Genomic DNA, 20965 nt, shown 5'->3' on the forward strand with positions numbered 1-20965 from the left:
AAGTCCCTAGACAGTACAGCACACAGCAGTTCCACTTAGGCCATGATGATTACAAGAATATTTGAGTATTCTCAAGAAAAAGCCTTCCAGTCATTAAGACACTTTTAATTGATGTCACGTCATATAACAGGTTGCAGCACTACACTGGTGCTGGGAAATGAAGTTTTTAGTAATATCTTTGAGTATATGGCCTTGTTAAATAGCATACAGTTTTAGCTTCTAAAAGTTCCTTAGGTTGTGGATCAGCTTCATCTAGAATCCAATAATCAGCTGTATCTATCAGCAGAAGTCTCTGAGCAGGACAGGCTGCAACAGTGTGCTGCAAACATGTCAGATTCAGCTGCTGGGGCAAAGTGCAAAGTTAGAAAAGTTTCATGCTCAGGGAGTAAGATTTGAAGTGCCTACATGCAGCTGCTCTAGCTTCCAGGAGACTGACCCAGAAACACGTTAGCTTCTCCTGAGCTGAGATATGGCAGGCTTCCTCACAAGCAGCTCTCTTGCTTTGAAAAGTTACATTGTGACTGCTAAACACAGTAGCAGCTGCTTGGTAACTTCACTGGGACAATGTCAGAGATGGCACACCACCTTTGATGTTCTGTATGAGGACTGTTACATTCAGGAGTAGCTTCAAACAGTACCTTCCTGTTTAATGCACAATTCCTTTTCTGAGCCAACGTGCAGGTCTCCTTTTCCTTCATCATGTAACTGGTGCAAGGAAGCAACCTATGATACATAGCCCTGCCTTAGCAACCATCAGCTGCCTCTGTCCGACCGGCTGTCTGTACAGCAGCAGTCTCTTGGTGACAGTATTTATCATGACTTATCATTATTTGGTTGCAATGCTGGCTTAAGACACTCTCTCCCTTTTATCTCTGCTTTTTCTTCCTTATCATACATTGTCCTCAACTGTACTGCTACAACTGATTATGAGGCTGAGCTGTAAATCTGATCATGGGACTGATCCAGGTTAAAAGTGATCAGTTCAGCGATGTGTTCCATAATACACCCTAAAAATCTACCACGTCAGCATAATTGCAAGGCAGGACACTGTGGAAAGAACTTACTGTTGCCAAAATTGTCATTTCAATGTTTCTGAACTACAACCTCAGATGTGATCTGTTGACAAAACAATCTAGAATTGTAGTTAAAGTTCTGAGCTGCAATATAAGCTTGATGAGGCTGAGATATGGATTGCTTCTTCATATAGAAGTTTAAAGAAAAAAACCAAACACGTGGAAGCTATACAGAGTTATAGGTGTTTTGTGGGTTTTTTTTTAAAGGCAAATTATGGTGAAAGGACTGGAAGGACTCTCATTTCTGTACTGGAACATTTTCAGAAAAAGGCTGAAACCCAAACTATTCCAGTTTATTTTTTCTGCATTAATTATGATTATATAAATTTGAATCATATATAAGGTTTGATTTATACTGACACACATTACTAGTAAGATAGGACAAAAAAGGCCACACCAATGACTATTCAGGCACTGGCAACTTGATGCCACTTAAAGAATGAAAGATATTAAACCACTTGGTTAACTACATGATGCTTTGTTTCCTACTAAAAGGATGAGAAATGAAATAATGCTGAGCCACATGAAGCAAACACTTGCTTCTGAATTGATACAATCATTTTAGTCTCCCACGCCAGAAGAAAGCACTGCTTACAAAAAGAACCAAACACCCCAAACAAAAACCCTACGTGCTCAAAACCAAGCTATTTCAATGGTTCAAAAGCTTCACAGAAACTACCAAGGACACATGTTTATGAGAAGAAAAGCGTATATAGATTTTTTTTAAAATGAACAAATAGAAGCAAACAAACAGGAGAAGCAGCTTTCACTCCCTTCCCCATCAATGCTAAATTGTTGATACAATAACAAAGCTGGCTTTCTTATGATGGCAATATGTTAAAAATACTTTATAAAAAAATACAATCAACATAAGCGATCAATGGATTTTAGTTCTTAGTTAATGTAGTATCTGCAGTGCTGCTGTTAGATCAGTTGATAGGGAATCCAAAAGGAAAAGCTGGTGGTATACTATTTTTTCTTATTTTAAGGAAGAAATAATTACTTTTAAACATTCTTGAAAAAGAGAGTCCCACCAAACTGCGACAGCAAAAGCTAAAAAGAATAGTCTAGATTTGGAAATAGTTACATGAAATAAGGCTGGAGGGTTTTTTTGTTTATTTTGTTTGTTTCATGCTATAAAGGGTGTCTGAAGTTGCTTATCTATGCAGACAGGAAGGTCAATCCAATAGATGGAGCACTAGTTTGCAACTAAAATTAAACACTCATCATGGACTCATAGAACAGCCCAGGTCAGAGGGAACCTTGAAAGAACATCTGGTCCAACCTTTCATGGGACAGGGAGCTGAGATTAGATCGAGCACCCTGTCCAACTGCATCCTAAAATCCTCCAGTGATGGGGACTCTACCATGTTCCTGGGGAGGTTGTTCCAGTGAATCATTGTTCTCACTGTAAAAAATTTTTCTTATACAGAGGTAAAACCTCTCTCCTGGTACAATTTGTACCTGTTGCCCCTTGTCTTATTCATGTGGCACCTTGTGAAGAGCCTCCATCCTCTTCTTCCACTCTGTGGCCTCTTTCTATTCTGTTCTACCAAAAACTTCCTGCATTACCATGGGCAAGTTGGTTTCTGTGCTAGCGTCTCATGTATCAGTTAGGAAAATCCTGTTGCCTTTTCTTAACTTAGAAAAGTATTATGAAATGCTCACATACTAGAGCAACAAAGGTCACATAAATAACTCAAGTTAATAGTTGTAAGAGTAAGTATATATACACACACATATATAGGTGTATATATATATATGTATATGTACACACCCATTCTGTACCGCTGGTATTTTGCCCTGCACATTTACCCATACTGTTGATGCAAGTCTGTGGTATATCTGAGTGTATCTGGCAACATGGGAACAGACTGGACTGTCACACAGGACCTGATTTGATTAGGCTTTAATCATACCTTACATCACCTGTGCAGCCTGTGTTAAGATTCTTAAGCCTGATCTTCAGGTATCACTGTTTCTTCCCTTAAGTGTAGGGACAACTAACAACTGTTGACTTAACTGGGTTTTATCCACCATAAAATCCACAATAAAAATCCCATTGAAGTTTAAAAAGAAAGTAGATATCATAATTAGGTACCAACGTACTAGTTTTGATTTCCATAACATCATGTACTCAGTTTAACAAAGGCAAAAGGAAGAACGTACATGCACAAGTGTACTTATGCTCTAAACTGATTGCTGATCAATTCAGTGCCAATGTATTTAAGTCATAGTACCCATATGTACCATGGTATTTATCTTAATTTTTACCTTGAGAACTCCAGTTTTCCTTTCACAGTGTTTAGCCTACTAACTCTACTTGGTTTTTGAAAGGAACATAGTTCCTATTTTTATCTAGTCAGTAATAACAAGAAAGAAATCTACCAATTTAGATTGTAACTAAGATGAAGCAGTTTCTCATAAATAAGTGAAGTTAGGGCTCTACAGTCCTGGCATTGGAACTGTCTGCTTCAGCTTACTCAGCAGTAGAAGTTCTACCTGAACTGAATTTCGAGGGAAGGAAATAGGGATGTGTGTTATATCAACAGTTCACACGGTTCACTGCTGCATGACCCAGTAGCTGGCCTTTTCTATTCAACAATATAGGTTGAGGTTTTTGTTACTAACATAAACAAGAAACCTGTCGGTCAATTGCTTAAAACATTTTGGGGAGGGAACCTAACAAAAACCCCCTACTGGTAACATTGCATTTTAGTACATATTTAGACATAGTCATGCTCACACATCCAGCAGTGTACCTAGTTCTATCCACAAGCACTAAATATTTGATAGGAAAACAGACATGTTATTTGTTATTAAGAAACTGTCATTAAAATACAGCATAATTACATCATTGCTTTCTCACATGTAAAAAAACCCAAGCAAACAAAACTCCCCCTGTGCTGCAAATTACTTCAAGTATATCATTAAATCCCTTTTCCCTTTGTTTTCTGACCTTTGACTTAACATACTTTGTTGCTTCAAGCTGTAGTTCAGCAAGACTACTCTCAACCGCATGTCAGTAACAGCCACAGCATCACATCCTTCGCTACCATTCACAGAAAATTGTACTTCTATTTATAAAGGAAATTATGCTTCCACTTACATGTAGGTTTGAGCAAAACCTGTTTAGCTATTTCAGTTCTAGTGTACCAAAACATAGAATTTGAAAGCCAGTTTATGTCTGGGAGAAGTAATTGCTTACACACTAAAATTAATTAAGCATTCATATTTTCAGAAAAAGTAGTCCTAAGAATCAGGACTATCAGATTGAAAATTAAAATAGTTCAAGTAAAACCACAACTTGAACAGTGTACTGTGGTAAACTATAACCTTCCTATTTTAGTTTAGCATTTCTTTATTAAATTGACAGAAAAGCATAATTACTGAGGGTATTAGGTTTTATGCTTTTGGGTTTTATTTGCCAAGTAGATAAGTAAGCTACATCAATGCATATAATACTGCTTTAGTAGGATCACTGTTATAAAGTGCCATATTTACAAATGCCTTTATAAATTAAAACACTCCCCAGAACCTTTCAGTCCTCAAATTTAAGGCCAATATGAAAAAAACAAAACATCCAAACAAAACCACATCCCTTCAAATCTGTACTTCAAGAGCATTCTTTGCATGATCAAGCCTTAACTAATACTGCCTAATATAGAAAACAATCCTCACTAAAGTGTGAAACTAAGTATTTCTGTTAATGCACTGAACACTAGCTACAGGAGTGAAGAGATAGGGAAAATGTGTCACTCAATTTCAGTAAATCTCTTCAAACCACCCACAAACCACAATACTTAACTCGTGCTTTTTTCCAGAGCTGAATATAGTAAGAAATACAAAGCCACAAACTGAAAGCTTCTTTTCCCCTGTTGTTTAAACATACACACACACCAGACTTAGTAATGTTTCATGCTAAAAAAATTTCAAAAATAAAATTTCAAATTCCCCATTGGATCTACATAACATACTTGTCTACAAAAGCAACCCTGAAAATTAAATTTCACACCTCCTAAATAATACTCTAAATTCTACCTTCATCATACTTTTTACACTATCTGTAAGAGTACAAAACAGAATTTGCACTTCTATATGCAAAGGCACTGGGCAGGGCAGCTACTTCTGTCTTGCTTTATGGCCCCACCTATCAGATATCCATCAGACTGCACTGTTATGTCTGGGCCACAGTTTTACACTCTAACAATGGGCAAGATGTAGGTGGACACTGAAGAGTCTTATGTTTATGCATGAGACTTGCCAAGTCTGCTCACCCTTCATGATACCAGCTTGCACCCTCTTTTTTGCCTGACCATCATCTTATCTCTAGCATGTCACACCTGCTCCCCCAAAACCATTCAATCTCCCCATGACTCCTAACTCATTCTGTTATCTCTTTCACCCCCAGTGATCAAGTTAGTGAATTCCACCATATCACTCCCTCCCTCTCCTTTTGGCTATATCTTCCTTTATACACAGCTCATACACACCACCTCATACATAGCACCTACTTTCTCTGTGCTGAAAACAACTAAGACCCCCTCATGACTTGCATTCAGACTTGGAATTTTGGCCAAGTTAGCTTTCTAGTTCTACTGAATCCCAGTCCATAACCTCAGTCACCATTCATCTCATTGATTCATTTCTGCACTTCTAAAAACCCTGCTAACTCCAAAACTTTTATGGGGATTTTCTTTTGGAAGAGATGCAGCTGTTCTAAAAGAAAAAACATTTACAGGAGACTCACAATAACAATCTTTCCTTCTCTATGATATTAACAAGGACTTCTTATGTGTATACATATTACCATGTATTTTTCTGGCCTCAACCTTCTCAGTTACTTTACAAAGCATAAAGATATGGATGAGGTTATAGAATTTTTAATAAATTGTAAAACAAAGAAATTGAGTTGCACTTGAATCTAGCTTTCCAACAAAGTGCATCAACCACTAAGCTAGTGAAAACATAACAATCACCTATCTCCCAGCTGTTCTAAGGAAATATAGCAAACATCTTAGTTCTCACTTGAATCCTATTCTGTATTTATGTGTTTATGCCCTTATTTTCATTATAAACCATTCTGTTAAGACAAGTTGTTGTATAGACAATATTTAAGCATTGTCTATAGTAGCAATTTTCCTAAAATCCAGAACTGATTCTGAAAGTTGTCACTGTACAGTGGTCTGTACCAATTTCTGTGGTCTGTACCTATCACTAGTATGAAATTCATTTTTCGTACTCTCCTCTACACAGTGAGGTTATTCAGTCTTAATTCCCTGTAGGTTTTCTTCCCCCTTTGTAGCACTAACTTACCTTTCAAAAAAGTAATTTTGAGAGGCCATACCCAGATCCTCTAATGGTACTGCCTACTTTATTAATGGCATCATCATTTTCTGAACTGAGCATTTTATATAGGGAGAACCAGAAAACACAGTACTTGAAAAAACTGTAAAAGGTTCAAATGCCAAAATTATAAAAAATATTTCCACATAAATACAGATATCTATTATTTTAACCACATACAGAAATGCATTTATCGTAAAGAAGTAAATTCAAGAAAGCATGATGTGCTTACCTTCGAGAGTTCCATTCCAGGTCCACATTGTTTGCAGAGGATACAGTTTCCAGCATAGTCTCTAAATTCTTGCTCTCTGCAATCCCCAGTCTCACAAATTACCCTACTTAGCTTAAAGGAAAAAAAAAAAAAGTCAACTCGCTAAAATATAATTAATCTGTGATTAACATATAATTTATATAAACTCTAAATCTGAGAAATCATGTTTTAATGCAGAAAGTTATTTTTAGGATAATCAAAAACTTTAAATATGACAATGAAAATTAATTATCTAACTCCAAATATGGATAAGCAACCTGAATTTTAAAAGTTCTCAGTACTCAGTGACTTGCAATTATTTTACAATTTTTAGAAGACCTGCTTGATATTTGGCACTTGTGTGATGTGAAAACACTTAATTGGTTGAACTTGAGTTTAAGTTCCTCACCTTACTCAATATTATGAAAAATGCACATGAACATTTACCAAAGCTACAATTTTCATGACAGTAAGCTATGTCACATTACATTATATTGCCGTGTTTCATTTATTTGTGATTTTTTATTTTTTAAATGATGCTATTACAATTGAATAAATAAACTAAAATCTGTTCCTTTAAACATAAATATTTTGAGATTTTAAAAGGTCGCTGAAACCTTTTGGAAACTTAAAACCCACCCCAAACCTGTATTAATAGTATTTATTCTAAATTTCACTGTCACTTTGTATTTAATGGGCCCAATGAGAAAGAATCCAATTTCTGCCTTCAAAAGTATTTAAGTACATTATCTGACGAAACCAGAAACCAAGGTTATGAGAAATACCATAAGCAGTAATGTCAGCCATGCAAAGTCTCAGCATAATCACTGGAATCCTACCTAGGAACATGAGCAAACTCTGTGAGCTCCCTCAACAGAATTTTAAATTAAATGCCTACATACAGGCCTCCACCACAGAAAGCGCTCTCCACAACTGCTACTGAATTCTTACTTTGTATATTAGTCTTTTCAGAAAGACCAAAGCCTTTCTGATAGCTATGAAGCATTAATTACCCTTAGTTTTAGAGCCTGTCTCTGCAAGACAGAGTTGAAGCATGCTTAGTAGGCAATGTAATTGTGTGCCATGCTATGTTCCGTGGATAAAATGAATACTCCAAACTCCTAAACTATACATATAAGCATACTGTACTAAGAGATGGCCACTGCAAATTGCCTAGAATTCCTTCACTCTCTTTGAAGTGAAGCAGTATCACCTTCACAGCACTATATTCACTTATATTTTCTGTCCCAGTCCAGTCCTCCTTCCATGAGGAGGCTCACAAGGTAAAATTTTTTAATTGTATATGAGGAGTAGTAAGAAATTATACAAATCACTTCACCAAGCTCGCTGTTAAATTGATAAAAAGCATATGTAATTGTCTGCACATGTGTGTTTAAGACTTTTAGTGTTAGCAGTAACGTGTAAAACAAAAGACAGCATTCCTGTGTCCAATGCAATTTTTTCAACATCCATTCTTGGAGAAAATACATATTAATTTTTAACTTACCAAATATGCTAGTAAAATGATGACCATCTTCACTTTATCTTCTCCTTGTAATCCTTTTATGTCCATTTCTTACAATTAAACCTTTCTCCATAGGGAAAAAAAAAAGTAAAAGAAAAAAAAAGAAAAAACCCATTATATTTTACAATGTTGTTTAAATTGCACAAGTCGTATGTCCCTGGTACTTTATGTCATTCAGCATGTCAAAATATGTATCTGTTAATGCCATTAAAATATTTCAGATGAATTCCTGGAAGCAAAACAACAAACATGCTTTAAAAGTTATGCTCTTTAGAAGAAGCAGCAATATACACAATGTTTCTATAGGCTTAATTCTCAAAAGAAGACAGTATACTTCAGTGGCACTATTGATATCTTTTAAGATAAATTGTATTTTGAAATGTAAAGAGAGCTAAAGTCTGCTAGGAAGAACAGAACAAGCAAAGAGGTGTGTCAGGCAGCACTCTACAGGTAAGCTAAGATTACATCTTTATGGTTATTTCTCACGTAGTGATGGTAATGGTCTATGGATCAATGACAATTATCAGATCATACGCATGTCAACATGGATAAAAAAGAAGACATACCATCAAGTGATACAAATACATACAGATATAGTATTTGACGTAGGTTGCTTTTTTAAGTCTCAGGAAAAGAAAATAAGCAGAGAAGCATGAAATGGGAAAATCTCAGAATGAATTCTGGATGACCCAAATACAATTAGATATAAAAAGTACTGCAGAACAAATGGAAAAATGGAAAAGGAGAGTCAACAAATTTTAAAATTTATTAAGTGCACAAGGTTAGCGTGATACGCTGACAGTGCTAATGCTGGGGAAAAAATTAGGTCTATAAGAACAAAAGTATGTAAGAACAAAACAATTTCTATTAAAAGTAAAGACCAAACAGTGGATAGACACAGCAAAAATACTGTTAAGGGAACTCAGAAGTTTCAAGAAATGTTTCTCATCTATGTTTGGAAGCAAACAAGATGGATAAAACCACACATCATATATCTTCTGGCTGAATAGTAACTGAAGATCTGCTAAGTAAAAACAGATTAGACACAAGACAAATTGTGAGACTCAGCACCTCAGTAACCTTGAAAAAAGTATCAAGAAAGACTTAAGCTTGCTGCTGTTCAATTTTTACACAGTTTGGAATGTTACAGAAGCTCAAGAGTGGTAAAGTTATGAAAAGAATAAAGAATAACTAAGAATAGTAATACAATAAACAACTGTACACAATATTACAGAAAAGCGGACCTGCAAAACAAGCTTGACTTCACTTGATGCAGAGAAGACAATAAAGCTAAAAGTCTAAAAGCTAAATGATATAAACTGATTAATTATTAATTCAAAGAATCATGTTGAAACAAAAGGGATTTGGCAGAAAAATCGCCATTGACTTCTTGATTTCATATAATGCTACTCAGTGGAAGAAATTAAATACTTTATATGCTTTCTTAATTGCTATAGGAGGCAAAAACTTTACATAAGTGTGCAAGTGAAATAAAGCTGTAAATGTAACTGAGTTGCTTAGAACTGAATGTTGAGTGATGATTTCAAGTCGTAAGAACTTATAGTCATTATATTCCTTAATAATATTATTGTTAAATAAATAAAACATAGCACAGTTCTAATGTAATTATGACCATCTATATAATACTACAGGATTTTAAAAATAGGATTCTTTATAATGTTAAAATTATATTTAAATTTTAATATTTACTTTTGCTTCTGAAAACAGATGCATGACATTTCAAAAGAGAAATTGAGTATCATAATAATTGTAAATTTTTATGTCATTTCATGTAGAATTATCAATACAAACAACATTGGTGAGCTGTACTAAGCCTAATGATCTAAAATATGGACCTGTGGCATAACCTAAAATGTCTGTATTTCTTCTGAGCAGGTTACCAGAAGTATGGAAAAATAAAGAAAATTAAGAACAGCCTGATTAACCAGCCAGCAGATTCAGTACTTGCCATATTATTGCAATAAAACTTTATTAGCTTTATGTAATGAAGCCACATTCATCCTATTCATTTTTTCCAATATGCAATAACCTGAAGATTTAATATTGTAAAAAGTTAGCATATAAACAATTTATTAAAATCAATACTGAAACAAAGCTAGTGATGTATTTTTATGTTTGTAATATTCTGGAGTCACAATTGGATTAAAAAAACAAATACCAGTTCTTAACAGAAGGTAGTACAGAATAACAAGCAGTGTTGTTATATTATTATAAGTTGCTGGTCATGTTGACAGCTCGTATTTCAGTTTTGGAGTTGCCATGTCTGATATAAGATGATCTTCTTATAGCATGCACATCAAAGACTTTTAGAACATGGAAAGCACATGGAGAATTCACATGCTGTACTAACATACATTTTGTTGACTTAGGTGTGGAAATTTTATTGTACCTGTGAAATATTTTCTATTTGGAAGAAAATCTACTGCCTTTATAACACTTGTCAAATCCAACACCTTTAAACATCAGGAGTTCCAAAACCCAGAGTAAATTTCCAAAACCAAGTGTTTTAGAACTGGCATCAAACTATCACAGACTTCTCCAACTCATCTACACATTTTACTGAGCTTCAAATATGTTGACTGATCATTACACGTACAAAGCAATCTCATAGCTTTAGGTCTATGATATAATATGAGATAACTTCTAGATAATTTGTCTTTTATAATCATCAAATCTTCCAAAATAAGCTTGCAAGTTGATGGGATGGGCCTTAAACTTCAGTGCACTTCAGTAGGTTTAGTAGCACTGAAACATGTTCAAAGCATCTCAGTAAACATGTATGAATGCCTGTGGTACTGTATCATGCAATCACTGTGCTTATTGCCCCAGTTCCTACCAAAAAAACCCCAAAGATGATATAACAGCTATAACATGTAAGAAAGAAATTAACTGGTGTACAATAAAAGAACCCACTGTTAAGAGAACAGAAAATTAAAATGTTTCTTTTCACGACAACATTTTGATAAAAATAATGCAAATGGTTAAGGTACATTAATAACTCATTGTATTGAAAGCAAGTCCCGAAGGAGATATAACTGTGCCAGCTGCTCGTTTCCTATTTCTGCCTCCAGTTTGGTTAAAAGCCCCGCTTAAAAAGCGGACACTGCAGCACTTACTAGGTTGCCATTGGGCAAATTTGTTCTCTTGATATCGAGTGGCATTACACTGATGTCTGTTGGAAACAACCCACTCACCTCATATGCATTCAAGTAAGAAGTAACTAGAAGTTTTTGCCTCCAAAATACGCGTGACCAAATAGAAGTTCACTACATTTAAAGAATATTTGTTCTTGTCCAGATACTGATATTTACAATGCTGAGTTCAGTTATCCTCAATTTTATTAAATGAAAGGAAACTGTGGAGACAGTGTTTTGAGGTCAGTAAATCATTCCAAATGCATCTTTTTAGGGTTAAAAGTAACATGCTTGCCCAAAATACTGTGGGAAAAGCAATCATCATTGGTAACGTACTGAACTCAAGATATAGAACTTCCACTAAGGAATGCGGTTGCAGAGTTTTAAGGTTGTGTGGGACCTACTATCCATATGCATAAAGAGATCAATATCAAACAATAAATTAGGAACATGTAATAAATGTATTGTAGAAGTAAGAACTTCCAACCTCCAGGGTCCTAGAATCCACTGTCCTCCAAAATTTAGCCCTACATTTACTTGCTTGCCTGAGCAGTAGTCATCATTCTATTTCGAAGTCAATCTGTCAGAAAAATATTTCTTCCTTCTCTCCAAAAAAATAAAGTTTCACCATGAAAGACACATAACGTTAAGACTCGTGGCAGCATGATTAAATTATGGCCTACTAGCAGGTTTCTCATACATGTAAGCATCAAAACTTTGAGGTTAACATAATCCATCTTCTAAGAAAAACTTTAGAAGGGGTGAAGGGTCCTAACTTTGAATTCCCTTAGCTTTCCTAGATCTTCTAAGTTTCCCCTATTTGATTTGACATTCATACTCAACAACCACTTTTCATGGTCTCTGTAACACCGGCAAAGAGTACTCTGAGAAGTTCTGGATGAGAAAGAGGGATGAAAATATGATCATCTTATCTTGCCAACAGAGGTCTCTGGTATCCAATGAATAGGATCTCAGCTCCCTTCTAACCACCCTGTCTCCCACCTGCAGCTGTCAACTGAGTGCAATAAAATGACAAGGAGTGGCAGATGGCTTTAGCAGAGTCAGCGCCCCACGGGCAAGAAACAAGAGAAGGGAAAGTACTTATGCTGCTGCAATGATAAAGACAAAGGGAACAAGTTAGGGACAAGAACTTCCACTATAGAACTACACATTGTTATTCTGTTTCATACTCCTAGAACACCTTCCCTTTACACCCTGCCCACAACCCTTGTGCTCTTCCCATTTGTGAAGTAAATGAGGTCTTGTCCAACTACATTTTCTCCAACTGCTCTGACAAGGCCCATGTGGGGAAAAAAGAAAAATATACTGTCAGCTAGGTATCATTCATCATATTAAATATCGTGTTGAATAAATCTGTATTTTTCAGAAGCTGCCATACATGAAATTGTACAAGATTAGGCAGCTGTGAATTTATTTCTAGTTTTGTAAAGACAGAGATGTTGGAACATCACTGGTGATAGAAAACATTTATATCTATTTTAGGGGCCGAGGGAGGAGAGAAAGGAGGTTTACACATAGCCAGGAAATATTTGTGCTCCTTCCGAGTACCATATGCTTTGAGTTACATTAGCTGAAGTACCTGACTTTACAGGAATAATGATGTTAACAATTTAACACCTCAAATACGGCATTTACAGAATGCATTATATCCTGGTGTCTCAGAAAGGGTGTAATCAGCAAAACTTGAGAATGAACTACATAAATTCATCCCTGGTTTCGCTACTAACAAATGATGTTCCAAATCCATGTGGGTAAAATTATGTAAAATAGTTTATCATCCATGTTCTTCAACATATCCAGACTATCACTAATTAGAAATTTGAGTAAAATATCGTACCAAAGCTGCAATGTGGTGATATTTTTCCTAAACAAAGCTTTTTAGATGACCAGAACCTGTGATTCACACAAGAACTCCTAATCCCATTGAAGCTGATGACACTACTCATACAAATAATGAGTGATTTTGTGCTTCAACATCAAAACTGTGGTAAAAAAATGCTACCTCTTCTGTTTAATACATCTCACTCATCTCAACTTCTAGGAGACACTAGTTTGCTAGATGAAACATCAGCGTAGAGCTGCATTTGTACATATTTGTACTTGCATATATGAATAAGTAATACAATAAAATGAGAATGCCAATATTATATTTCATTTATACCAAAGTATACTAATAGTTCTTTCTCAAAGGAATTTTTAAGAATTATAAATTATAAAGCATTGGGCTGGTTAATACAGTAACTATTGCAATGGTGCAATGTCAAGGCACTACATTAACCCAGCCACCCCTTAGCAGTTTTGGATAGCATGCCATGTCTTAAAAAAGACAGAGATGAGTTACTTCCATTCTCAGCATTCTCTTTTATTAGGATTGCAACTGCAAATTGTCGAAATTGAGAAAAAGTAATTTGTTGCCTCCTTAACTGACAATTTAAACATCTTATTACTGAACTAATAAAGAAGTTTACTTCTATTTCTAAAAAAAAAATCCCTTGGCTTATACAGTAAAAAGTTTCCAGCTAATATACCTAACTTGTTTTGCATATGATGGTGAAGGTGTGCTTGAAAGAGATTATACAGTTGCTAACAAACCGACCTACAGATTGAATCAATTGGCACTTTCGTTCCTATTAAATGCTACTGGATCCCTTTGTTGATTTCATAAAAGCATTCATTTAAAGTAGTTTTAAGTATAAAGGCAGTAAATAGGTATTAAGTATCAAGATTTTTCATGAATATCAGGTAAAGCTTTCAGTCCCAAGGTCAGATTAATGGAGACAGACATCAGGAAAGGAAGTAAAACAATCAAAGGCTTTCAACAGAACCATAATTGTGGCTTTTGAACCTCTTACCAGCCAAGAGAGAAAGTTACTAGCTCCTGCTCCTTCAACTGCAGCTCCAAAATTGTTTGAAGCAAACAGCAACTTATTCATGCAGAAGACACGAGAAAAGCTTGTGAACAAGAAAGCCCGGCGTTCAAGGACTTTTTGTTCGCCGCACTCCAGAGTGTGGAGGAGTTACTCTACGGCTGTCGAGATCTGAAAAACCCAGCAACATCAGCTGCGACTCTTTGGCTCCGCGGTGCCCTTCATACCCGCTCTGGGACGCCCCGGGGCGGAGGGGCCGGTTAGAAAGTGGCAGCGCTGGAGCCCTCTCGGAGAGAAAGGGATCCAGCGGAGCCCTCCTCTCCACCTCCCCTCCTCCCCCGCAGCCTGCGCTTTCCGCGGAGGGTCATTCCCATCATCTCCCCCGCCGCACGCAGCGGGCCCTACGCGCAATGGGAAGGCAGAGCGGGTCGGTGCCAGGCGCCCGGCGGGGCTGGGGGGCCCGGCGGGGCTGGGGGCGCATGGCACTCTCGGGTCAGCACCCAGCCACGCCAGTGCCCCGGGGGGTGGCGGGAGGAAGCTGCGCGGAGCCCCGAGGAGCAGGGGGAGCGCCGCTGCTTACGCCCCGCGGTCGCCCCGTTCCGCGCGCCCTCGTCTCGGAGCCTCCCCCGCTGCCCGCGGAAGGGGGCGAGGGGACGCCCCTCTGAGGGAGAGGGGCTGAGGGGATCGGGCCCGCTCGGATCTCCCACGTACCCACCTGCCACGCCGCGGCCTCCTGGCCGCTGCGGCGGGTGCCGGCCGGCCTCCACCGAGGAGCTCTCGCCCCGCTCCCTCCTTCACCACCCCTCGCTCCGGCTCGCCCCGTCACCCCGGCAACGCCGCGCCGCTCCCCTCCCTCCTTCGCCGGAGGGGCCGGGCTCAGGTGACCGGAGGCAGCCAATCAGCAGCCCCCCCGGCCCACGTGCCCCGTGGCGAGGAGGCGCGCGCTCGCGGAGGCCGCCGCGAGAAGGAGGGGTTGCCTGGCCGAGGCGGTTGGGGGTCGCGGGAGAGGCCGTTAGCGGCTGTTAGCGGCCGCCGCCTCAGGGGGCGGGAGGGGCCTCGCTCGCGCCTCGTCTTCTGCGGGGCGCTGCCTGCCTCCCCCCCCTCGGGTCTCCTTGCCGCCGGGAGATAGGTGCCTGGTGGTCAGTGGCGGGCTGTCTTGTACTAGTGTTGCAAAGCCAGGGTGAACCAGCGTTCCTGTGCTTGGGTCCCTTTTATCCTGCCAGGAGGATGGCAGAGGCTTGCTGTGCACACCTAGGTGGTTCATTGCAGGTTGTGGCTGCCATCCTCCCTGCAGAGCAAGCCTGGGCTTTGGGCGCTGCAGCCTTGGTATTGCTGATCTCCCTCAGGAGGAGCCCTGGCTTAGAAGTGCTTATGGCTGCCTGTCCCTGGACTGTTACTAAATGAACTGGGCAAAACCCTTTGCAGCCCTTCAGAAGGGGAATGTAGAAGGAGTCCTTGTAATTCACTGAAGTCCTTTCCAACTGTCCCACCCAAAGAGCATGATGGAGGCCCTCTGACAATAAACTGCAAAGTTCTGTCGAAGTACTTGAGTAGCTTTTCTCCCTGCCATCTCAGAACCTGAAATTTTTTTTCCATTCTGCAGGTAACAAGTTACCCAGCTATGAGAGTCGTGTCAATACCAAATGCAAGTTCAGAAATCAAGCCCTTCACAGAGAATAAATTGTTCACAGTCACTAGAAAGGGGTGTACTTCACTGCTACTTACCGTGATGTAAGTTAGGAGCTTTCCTGAAGTTTGTGATGCTACAACACTGGTGAAACCAATCTTGGAGACTTTGGTGAAAGAACTGTTACTGCAGGGATTTCAGGTAATTTGTTCCACTTCTAATGAAAAGGTTAATGATATAATGACAGTCTACATAATTGTATGGATACACTGGGAACTGAGGCTCTGAAGAGAGAGAACTATGGATATACTTGGCAGTAAAACATTTTCAAATAAACAGAATTTTTGGGAGCTGCTCACAGAGATAAAATTTTGGAGTTTGCGAGCCACGTGGACTTTTATAAAAACAAGTAGTGCTTATTGAAATACAGCAAGTTGTTTTCAAAGAGAGAAATGATTGCTGCAAAATGAGTTGTTTTCAATTAAAAAAAAAAAAAAAAAAGAACTAACTTGGAATTTACAGGGGTTTTCCTTTAATTATCTTAAAAAGGGCCTGCAAAGAAGAGTTTTGCTTCAGGACCCTTGCCAGAAGGAGCTCTGCAAGAGGCTGGAATTTCAGTGAGGAATGGCATGCTACGGTGCAACGGCGGCGCATCTGTTGTGAATGGCAGCTGCTGCACAGCACTGAGCTGGCTACATCCTCTCGCTATTTACAGACAACTGTTTAAAATGTTATCTGTTTTGTGTAGACACTGGTGAAATACAGTGCATGAGTTTTTCTTAGCACAGTCGTCATGTATGTTTCAGATACTGATTTTAAAGTAGTATAGTTAGACAAGTGTATTAAAACATCCCAGAGTTCTTAAAGTGTTGACTAAACACAGAGGATTACCATATAAAGAAACATTTCTCATCACACAGGGGTTACTATGCTAATGAATTAAGAGCAACAAGTAGTCTGTAACACTGAAACTTAAACATTAAGTCCCTGTTGTAGCATGTAAAATATTTCCTCTAAATGTAAAGTGGATAAGTTAATTCCATTCATCATTGAGCGATGTTGAAAATTGCAGGGTTTCTTTTGGTTTAAATCATGGTGTTTCTTCTAAGGAAACAGAAGAAGTGAACTGTTAGAGCAACTAGCGCAGATGCAAGTATAGAGATTCTCACTACAGTAGAGAAAGCAGAAAAATTTGGAAAGTAGTTTCAGCTGACCCCTTTGATAAGACTAAGTTGCATGGCATATCTGATGTGGAAGCAGAAATTGTACGGCAATAGGAAGTTGTTATCTCCGTATCTCAAATGCTAACACAGTTCCCCCAGTCAACTGTGAGATAGATCTACTCTTGTTATGACAGCTGCTGGAAACTGATGTCAGTATAACTGTGCAATGTCTTTTGATAGTCTTAACTATTACAAACCTTAAAATATGTTTATGATGTTATCTAAGACACACTGTTTGGAAATGGCTCTATTTATAATCAGAAATTGCTCAAGCTATTTTAATAAATAAATTATATACTTGTGAGTTTCCTAGTCAGATTTGCTTGGAAAAGCATTTTGAACTTTTTCTTTCTGAAGACTTAAGCCTGAGGATTAATTAATGTTTATACAGCACTTTGTAAAAGCAGTCGCAAGTGCCAAGAATTATTATTATTTAATCTTTAAAAGTCAGATCAATGAAAGACTAAACTGTCAGAGAACTGCTATTTAAAATAACAAAAATGCTGAAAATCCTCTCCCCCCCTACTTAAATATGCCCAACTGTGCTTTCATTTCAGTCTCACTTACATACAGACAAGCAAAGATATTTTTCAGTGTAAATGGGTTAACACCCATTTGTGCTTAAATGGTGGGAAGGGACTAGTCCTAGGGACTTTATACAAAATGAAAAAAAAATCTTTGTTTCTGAAATGTATTTCTAAGGCCTGAATATTGCAAATATTTATATATGTAAGTCCCACTCATCAGTGTAATCTACTTGATTAACCAGTGTTACTTCTGTGCACAACTTTACCCATTGGTGTGATGGGTCAGATGCCTATAGCTTAATTGTGTTAGACTCACATAGCTGTTTTGACTTCTGAGGAAAAAGGATCCTTCCACAATTTTTTTTTAGTTTGCTTCTCTTTCTACTTTACAGCAGAGGTATGGTTTAGAAACAATTTTCCTCAGAAAATAAATGTACATGTTAGAAAACTAGCAACAAGCAAAAGAAGACTGGAAAGGTAGAGAAACTCATCAGTGAAGTATAGAATTAATAAATAAACCCATCTTTTCCTGGTTACAGAAAGATGTTTTAGTACATCATTGTCATTTAAGGATAAATACTAAATTTTGCTTTGGCTATGCCTTAAACAGTAGTCTTCCTTGACAGCTATATGCACATTATTCATGCAGTGCTAATTACTTTCCTTATAATGTAATTGACTTGTTAAGTCAGAATATGAATTAATTGGTGGTATAGAAAACTAAATGATACCAAGTCAGGCCTAGTTAATCTGTGTCTGGCATATTATCTCTTGATATTCAGTAAATTTAAAATTTATATATACAAATATACTTTTAATTAGAAGAAACAAAGTTTGCAGACTGACTAATGAAAGCTGACTACATTTATCTGGAAGTGTTGATAACTTAATCTTATTCAGAATGAAGCAGACTTAAAATTTAGGTTTGCATGTTACTGTAGCGCATACTGAAATATGAACGTCTTGAGGGTCCTATGGACTGATAAACCTCTTAAAGAATAGTTTTCAAACAATGCTTAACAGCTAACAATTATGCTGACTTTTAGTTGCAATTTGTTAATAAACAGATGTACTTAAGATTTATATACACTTATATTTAGATTTGAGAATATATATATAAAGTCAGTATTTCAGAAGAACTCACTATCCACCATAAAGACTAGATTTTCAAAGAGCTCAGTGTCAGGAATGTTGAACTTTCTTTGCAAGTCTGGCCCCAATTATGGGTTCTAAGTTCTTCTGAAAATCTAAATTATATTTAAATACCTACAGAAGAAGCTTGAGTCTTATTTTAACAGACTGGCTCCAGCTGCAGGCACAGAACGCTCACAGATTTGGCCCAAACTCACCCCAAAATCTGGCCCTTTAAAACTGCAAATGTATAGTGAATAATGCTAAATCTTCTAATGATTGTTCCTTTATAATGAATTTCTGGAGTAGATGTCTTAAGTTTTCTTAAGCACAGTACATGATCATAAATGTGAATTTGAGGAACAGAAAACAAAATACTGTGAATGGAAATTGCTTCACTGAAATAGGAGCAAAACTTCCATGTAGTTCAGCAAAATCAAGTGTTTGCTTGAGATAAGCTTAAGATTTCTTTAATACCTTCATTAAAATGCCTTAAAGGAAACTTCTATCATCGGGTTAAAATGTTACTTTTATTATCGAGATTGCATTTCGCGTGGCATAGTTGAACTATCATCTCTTCAATCTTGAAGTAAGACCATTTCCCTTTTATATAAGGATGCTACATTTATAAATTTAGTTCTAATAACTTGTGGAAGAGGACCCTTTTTTCATCTCAAGTATGGCACTATTAGGATTAAAAGTGTTGCTTGAAGAAGTCATGGTTTAATAAATGCAGTGAGAGCAACTAAAGTATACACAGTGTGTAGGAAATATGGTTGGTCTTTTCTTAGAAAATAAATACTCCCCTAAATCATGTAATACTTATATCAGAATATAACTTTACAAAACTATAGACAGTAGGAATGAGCAGTGCACACCAAAATCTTATGTACCCCCAAAATATTGAACAAAATTTGATTTTGCTTCAGTTTTCAATTGTCTATGTATTCTAGTTAGTCTATTCTCAATATAATTCTGCCTAAGAGTTGCAAAATAAGTGCTGCATAAATTATATATAATCTTTTGGAATCTGTACACACAATGATGTGTAGTATTACTGTTTATGCAAACTTTATAATTTCTTAAAATCTTGCAATACAAAACTGCAAAAAAATACAAAATCTAGTACCTGTTATCTGATGAAGTCTTCCAGTGCCCAGGCTTTCTGCAGCTTAATTTCACACTGCCAGAGCTTCTGTATTAAATGCTTTTACCTCCTTAAAAAAAAAAAAAAAAAAAAAAAAGTATGTCAGCACAAGCCCAGACGAAACTCCAAATCCGGGAAAATAAAATTAACCATGCAGATCAAAGGCAGACGAGCACTGAGACCAAATGCCTGTAATCTGATCAGTGATCAGTTGCCATACATCAAAGGCAATGCTTTGGAGAGGGAAAAAAGCTCCTTTTCCAGCAGGTAGTTGCACTCTGAAATTCTGCTTTTCAGTACTCTAGCTCTTTTGTTAAAAATCGATCACTAGCTTTTTTTTTCCTCCTTTCATTGCTTGTGCTGGGAGAACGCACCCGATTCTGAAATGCTTGGAGTTGAGTGGCTGGATCTGTAGCCTTTGAGTTCCCAAGCTGTGTTGTGGATTGTGTGTTGGAAGCTTTCCCCAGTGCCAGCGGGTTCCGCTTTATCCCTTTCATCTTGCTGAGCTGCAGATCCCATGACATCATTCAATGCTGTGGGACTGGTTAGAGAGCTATAATACAGCCTGTGGGGGAATACAGCTAACGAGCAACAAGAGTTTGCATGATTTCTAATCAGGTTAGCCCATTGTAACGAACCCAAGGCTCACTTCAAAGTTTTCGTACATTAAAGTTTCCTCCCAAGAAGGGGGAATAGTGTAGCTATAAGGTTTTCTTAAAAAGATGCTTTTTAATTTTGTCTGGAACAGGAAGTTACAATTTTCCATGAAGTTCTGGGAGACAGACATGCAGGTCAGTTTGCTAGGCAGCTGTAATACATGACAGAAAACTACTTTTGTTTGTCTCTTCGTTAAGGTTTGGAGAAGAGGAAACGGTGTATTTTGTGCTCTGGGATTGGTTTTTCGCACTGCCAAAATCAAGCACAATAGAGCATGCTCTTAGTCTCTGGTTCATGTCCTCCCTGCTACTTACTGTGTGGCCTTCTGCAAATCATTTTATTTGAGCCTGATTCATCTGTGGCTCATGATTCCTTTATGTAAATGAACTGTAAGCTGCCATAAGTAACTCTCAGGA

General features: G+C 37.7%; 1 protein-coding gene across 4 annotated transcripts in view; it reads right to left on the reverse strand.

Annotated features, from left to right (window-relative positions):
* TNFRSF19 (TNF receptor superfamily member 19) overlaps positions 1-20351 on the reverse strand; it is a 60978-nt gene extending 40627 nt beyond the window's left edge. Inside the window, exons 1-4 of one of the 4 annotated variants that reach the window (XM_075742174.1) lie at positions 14953-15056; positions 14223-14408; positions 8177-8257; positions 6652-6762 (exon numbers count right to left, since the gene is read on the reverse strand). In XM_075742174.1, coding sequence (XP_075598289.1) covers positions 6652-6762; positions 8177-8242 — 177 coding nt within the window. In that variant the 5' untranslated portion in view covers positions 8243-8257; positions 14223-14408; positions 14953-15056. Of the gene's footprint in view, positions 1-6651; positions 6763-8176; positions 8262-14222; positions 14409-14952; positions 15072-19874 lie in introns of those variants that run through there. The other 3 variants (XM_075742173.1, XM_075742175.1, XM_075742172.1) reach the window with 3 other exon arrangements.
* Between the last annotated feature and the right edge of the window lie 614 nt (positions 20352-20965).

The sequence above is a fragment of the Balearica regulorum genome, chromosome 1, assembly GCF_011004875.1.
Source record: "Balearica regulorum gibbericeps isolate bBalReg1 chromosome 1, bBalReg1.pri, whole genome shotgun sequence".
NCBI classification, from domain to species: Eukaryota; Metazoa; Chordata; class Aves; order Gruiformes; family Gruidae; genus Balearica; species Balearica regulorum.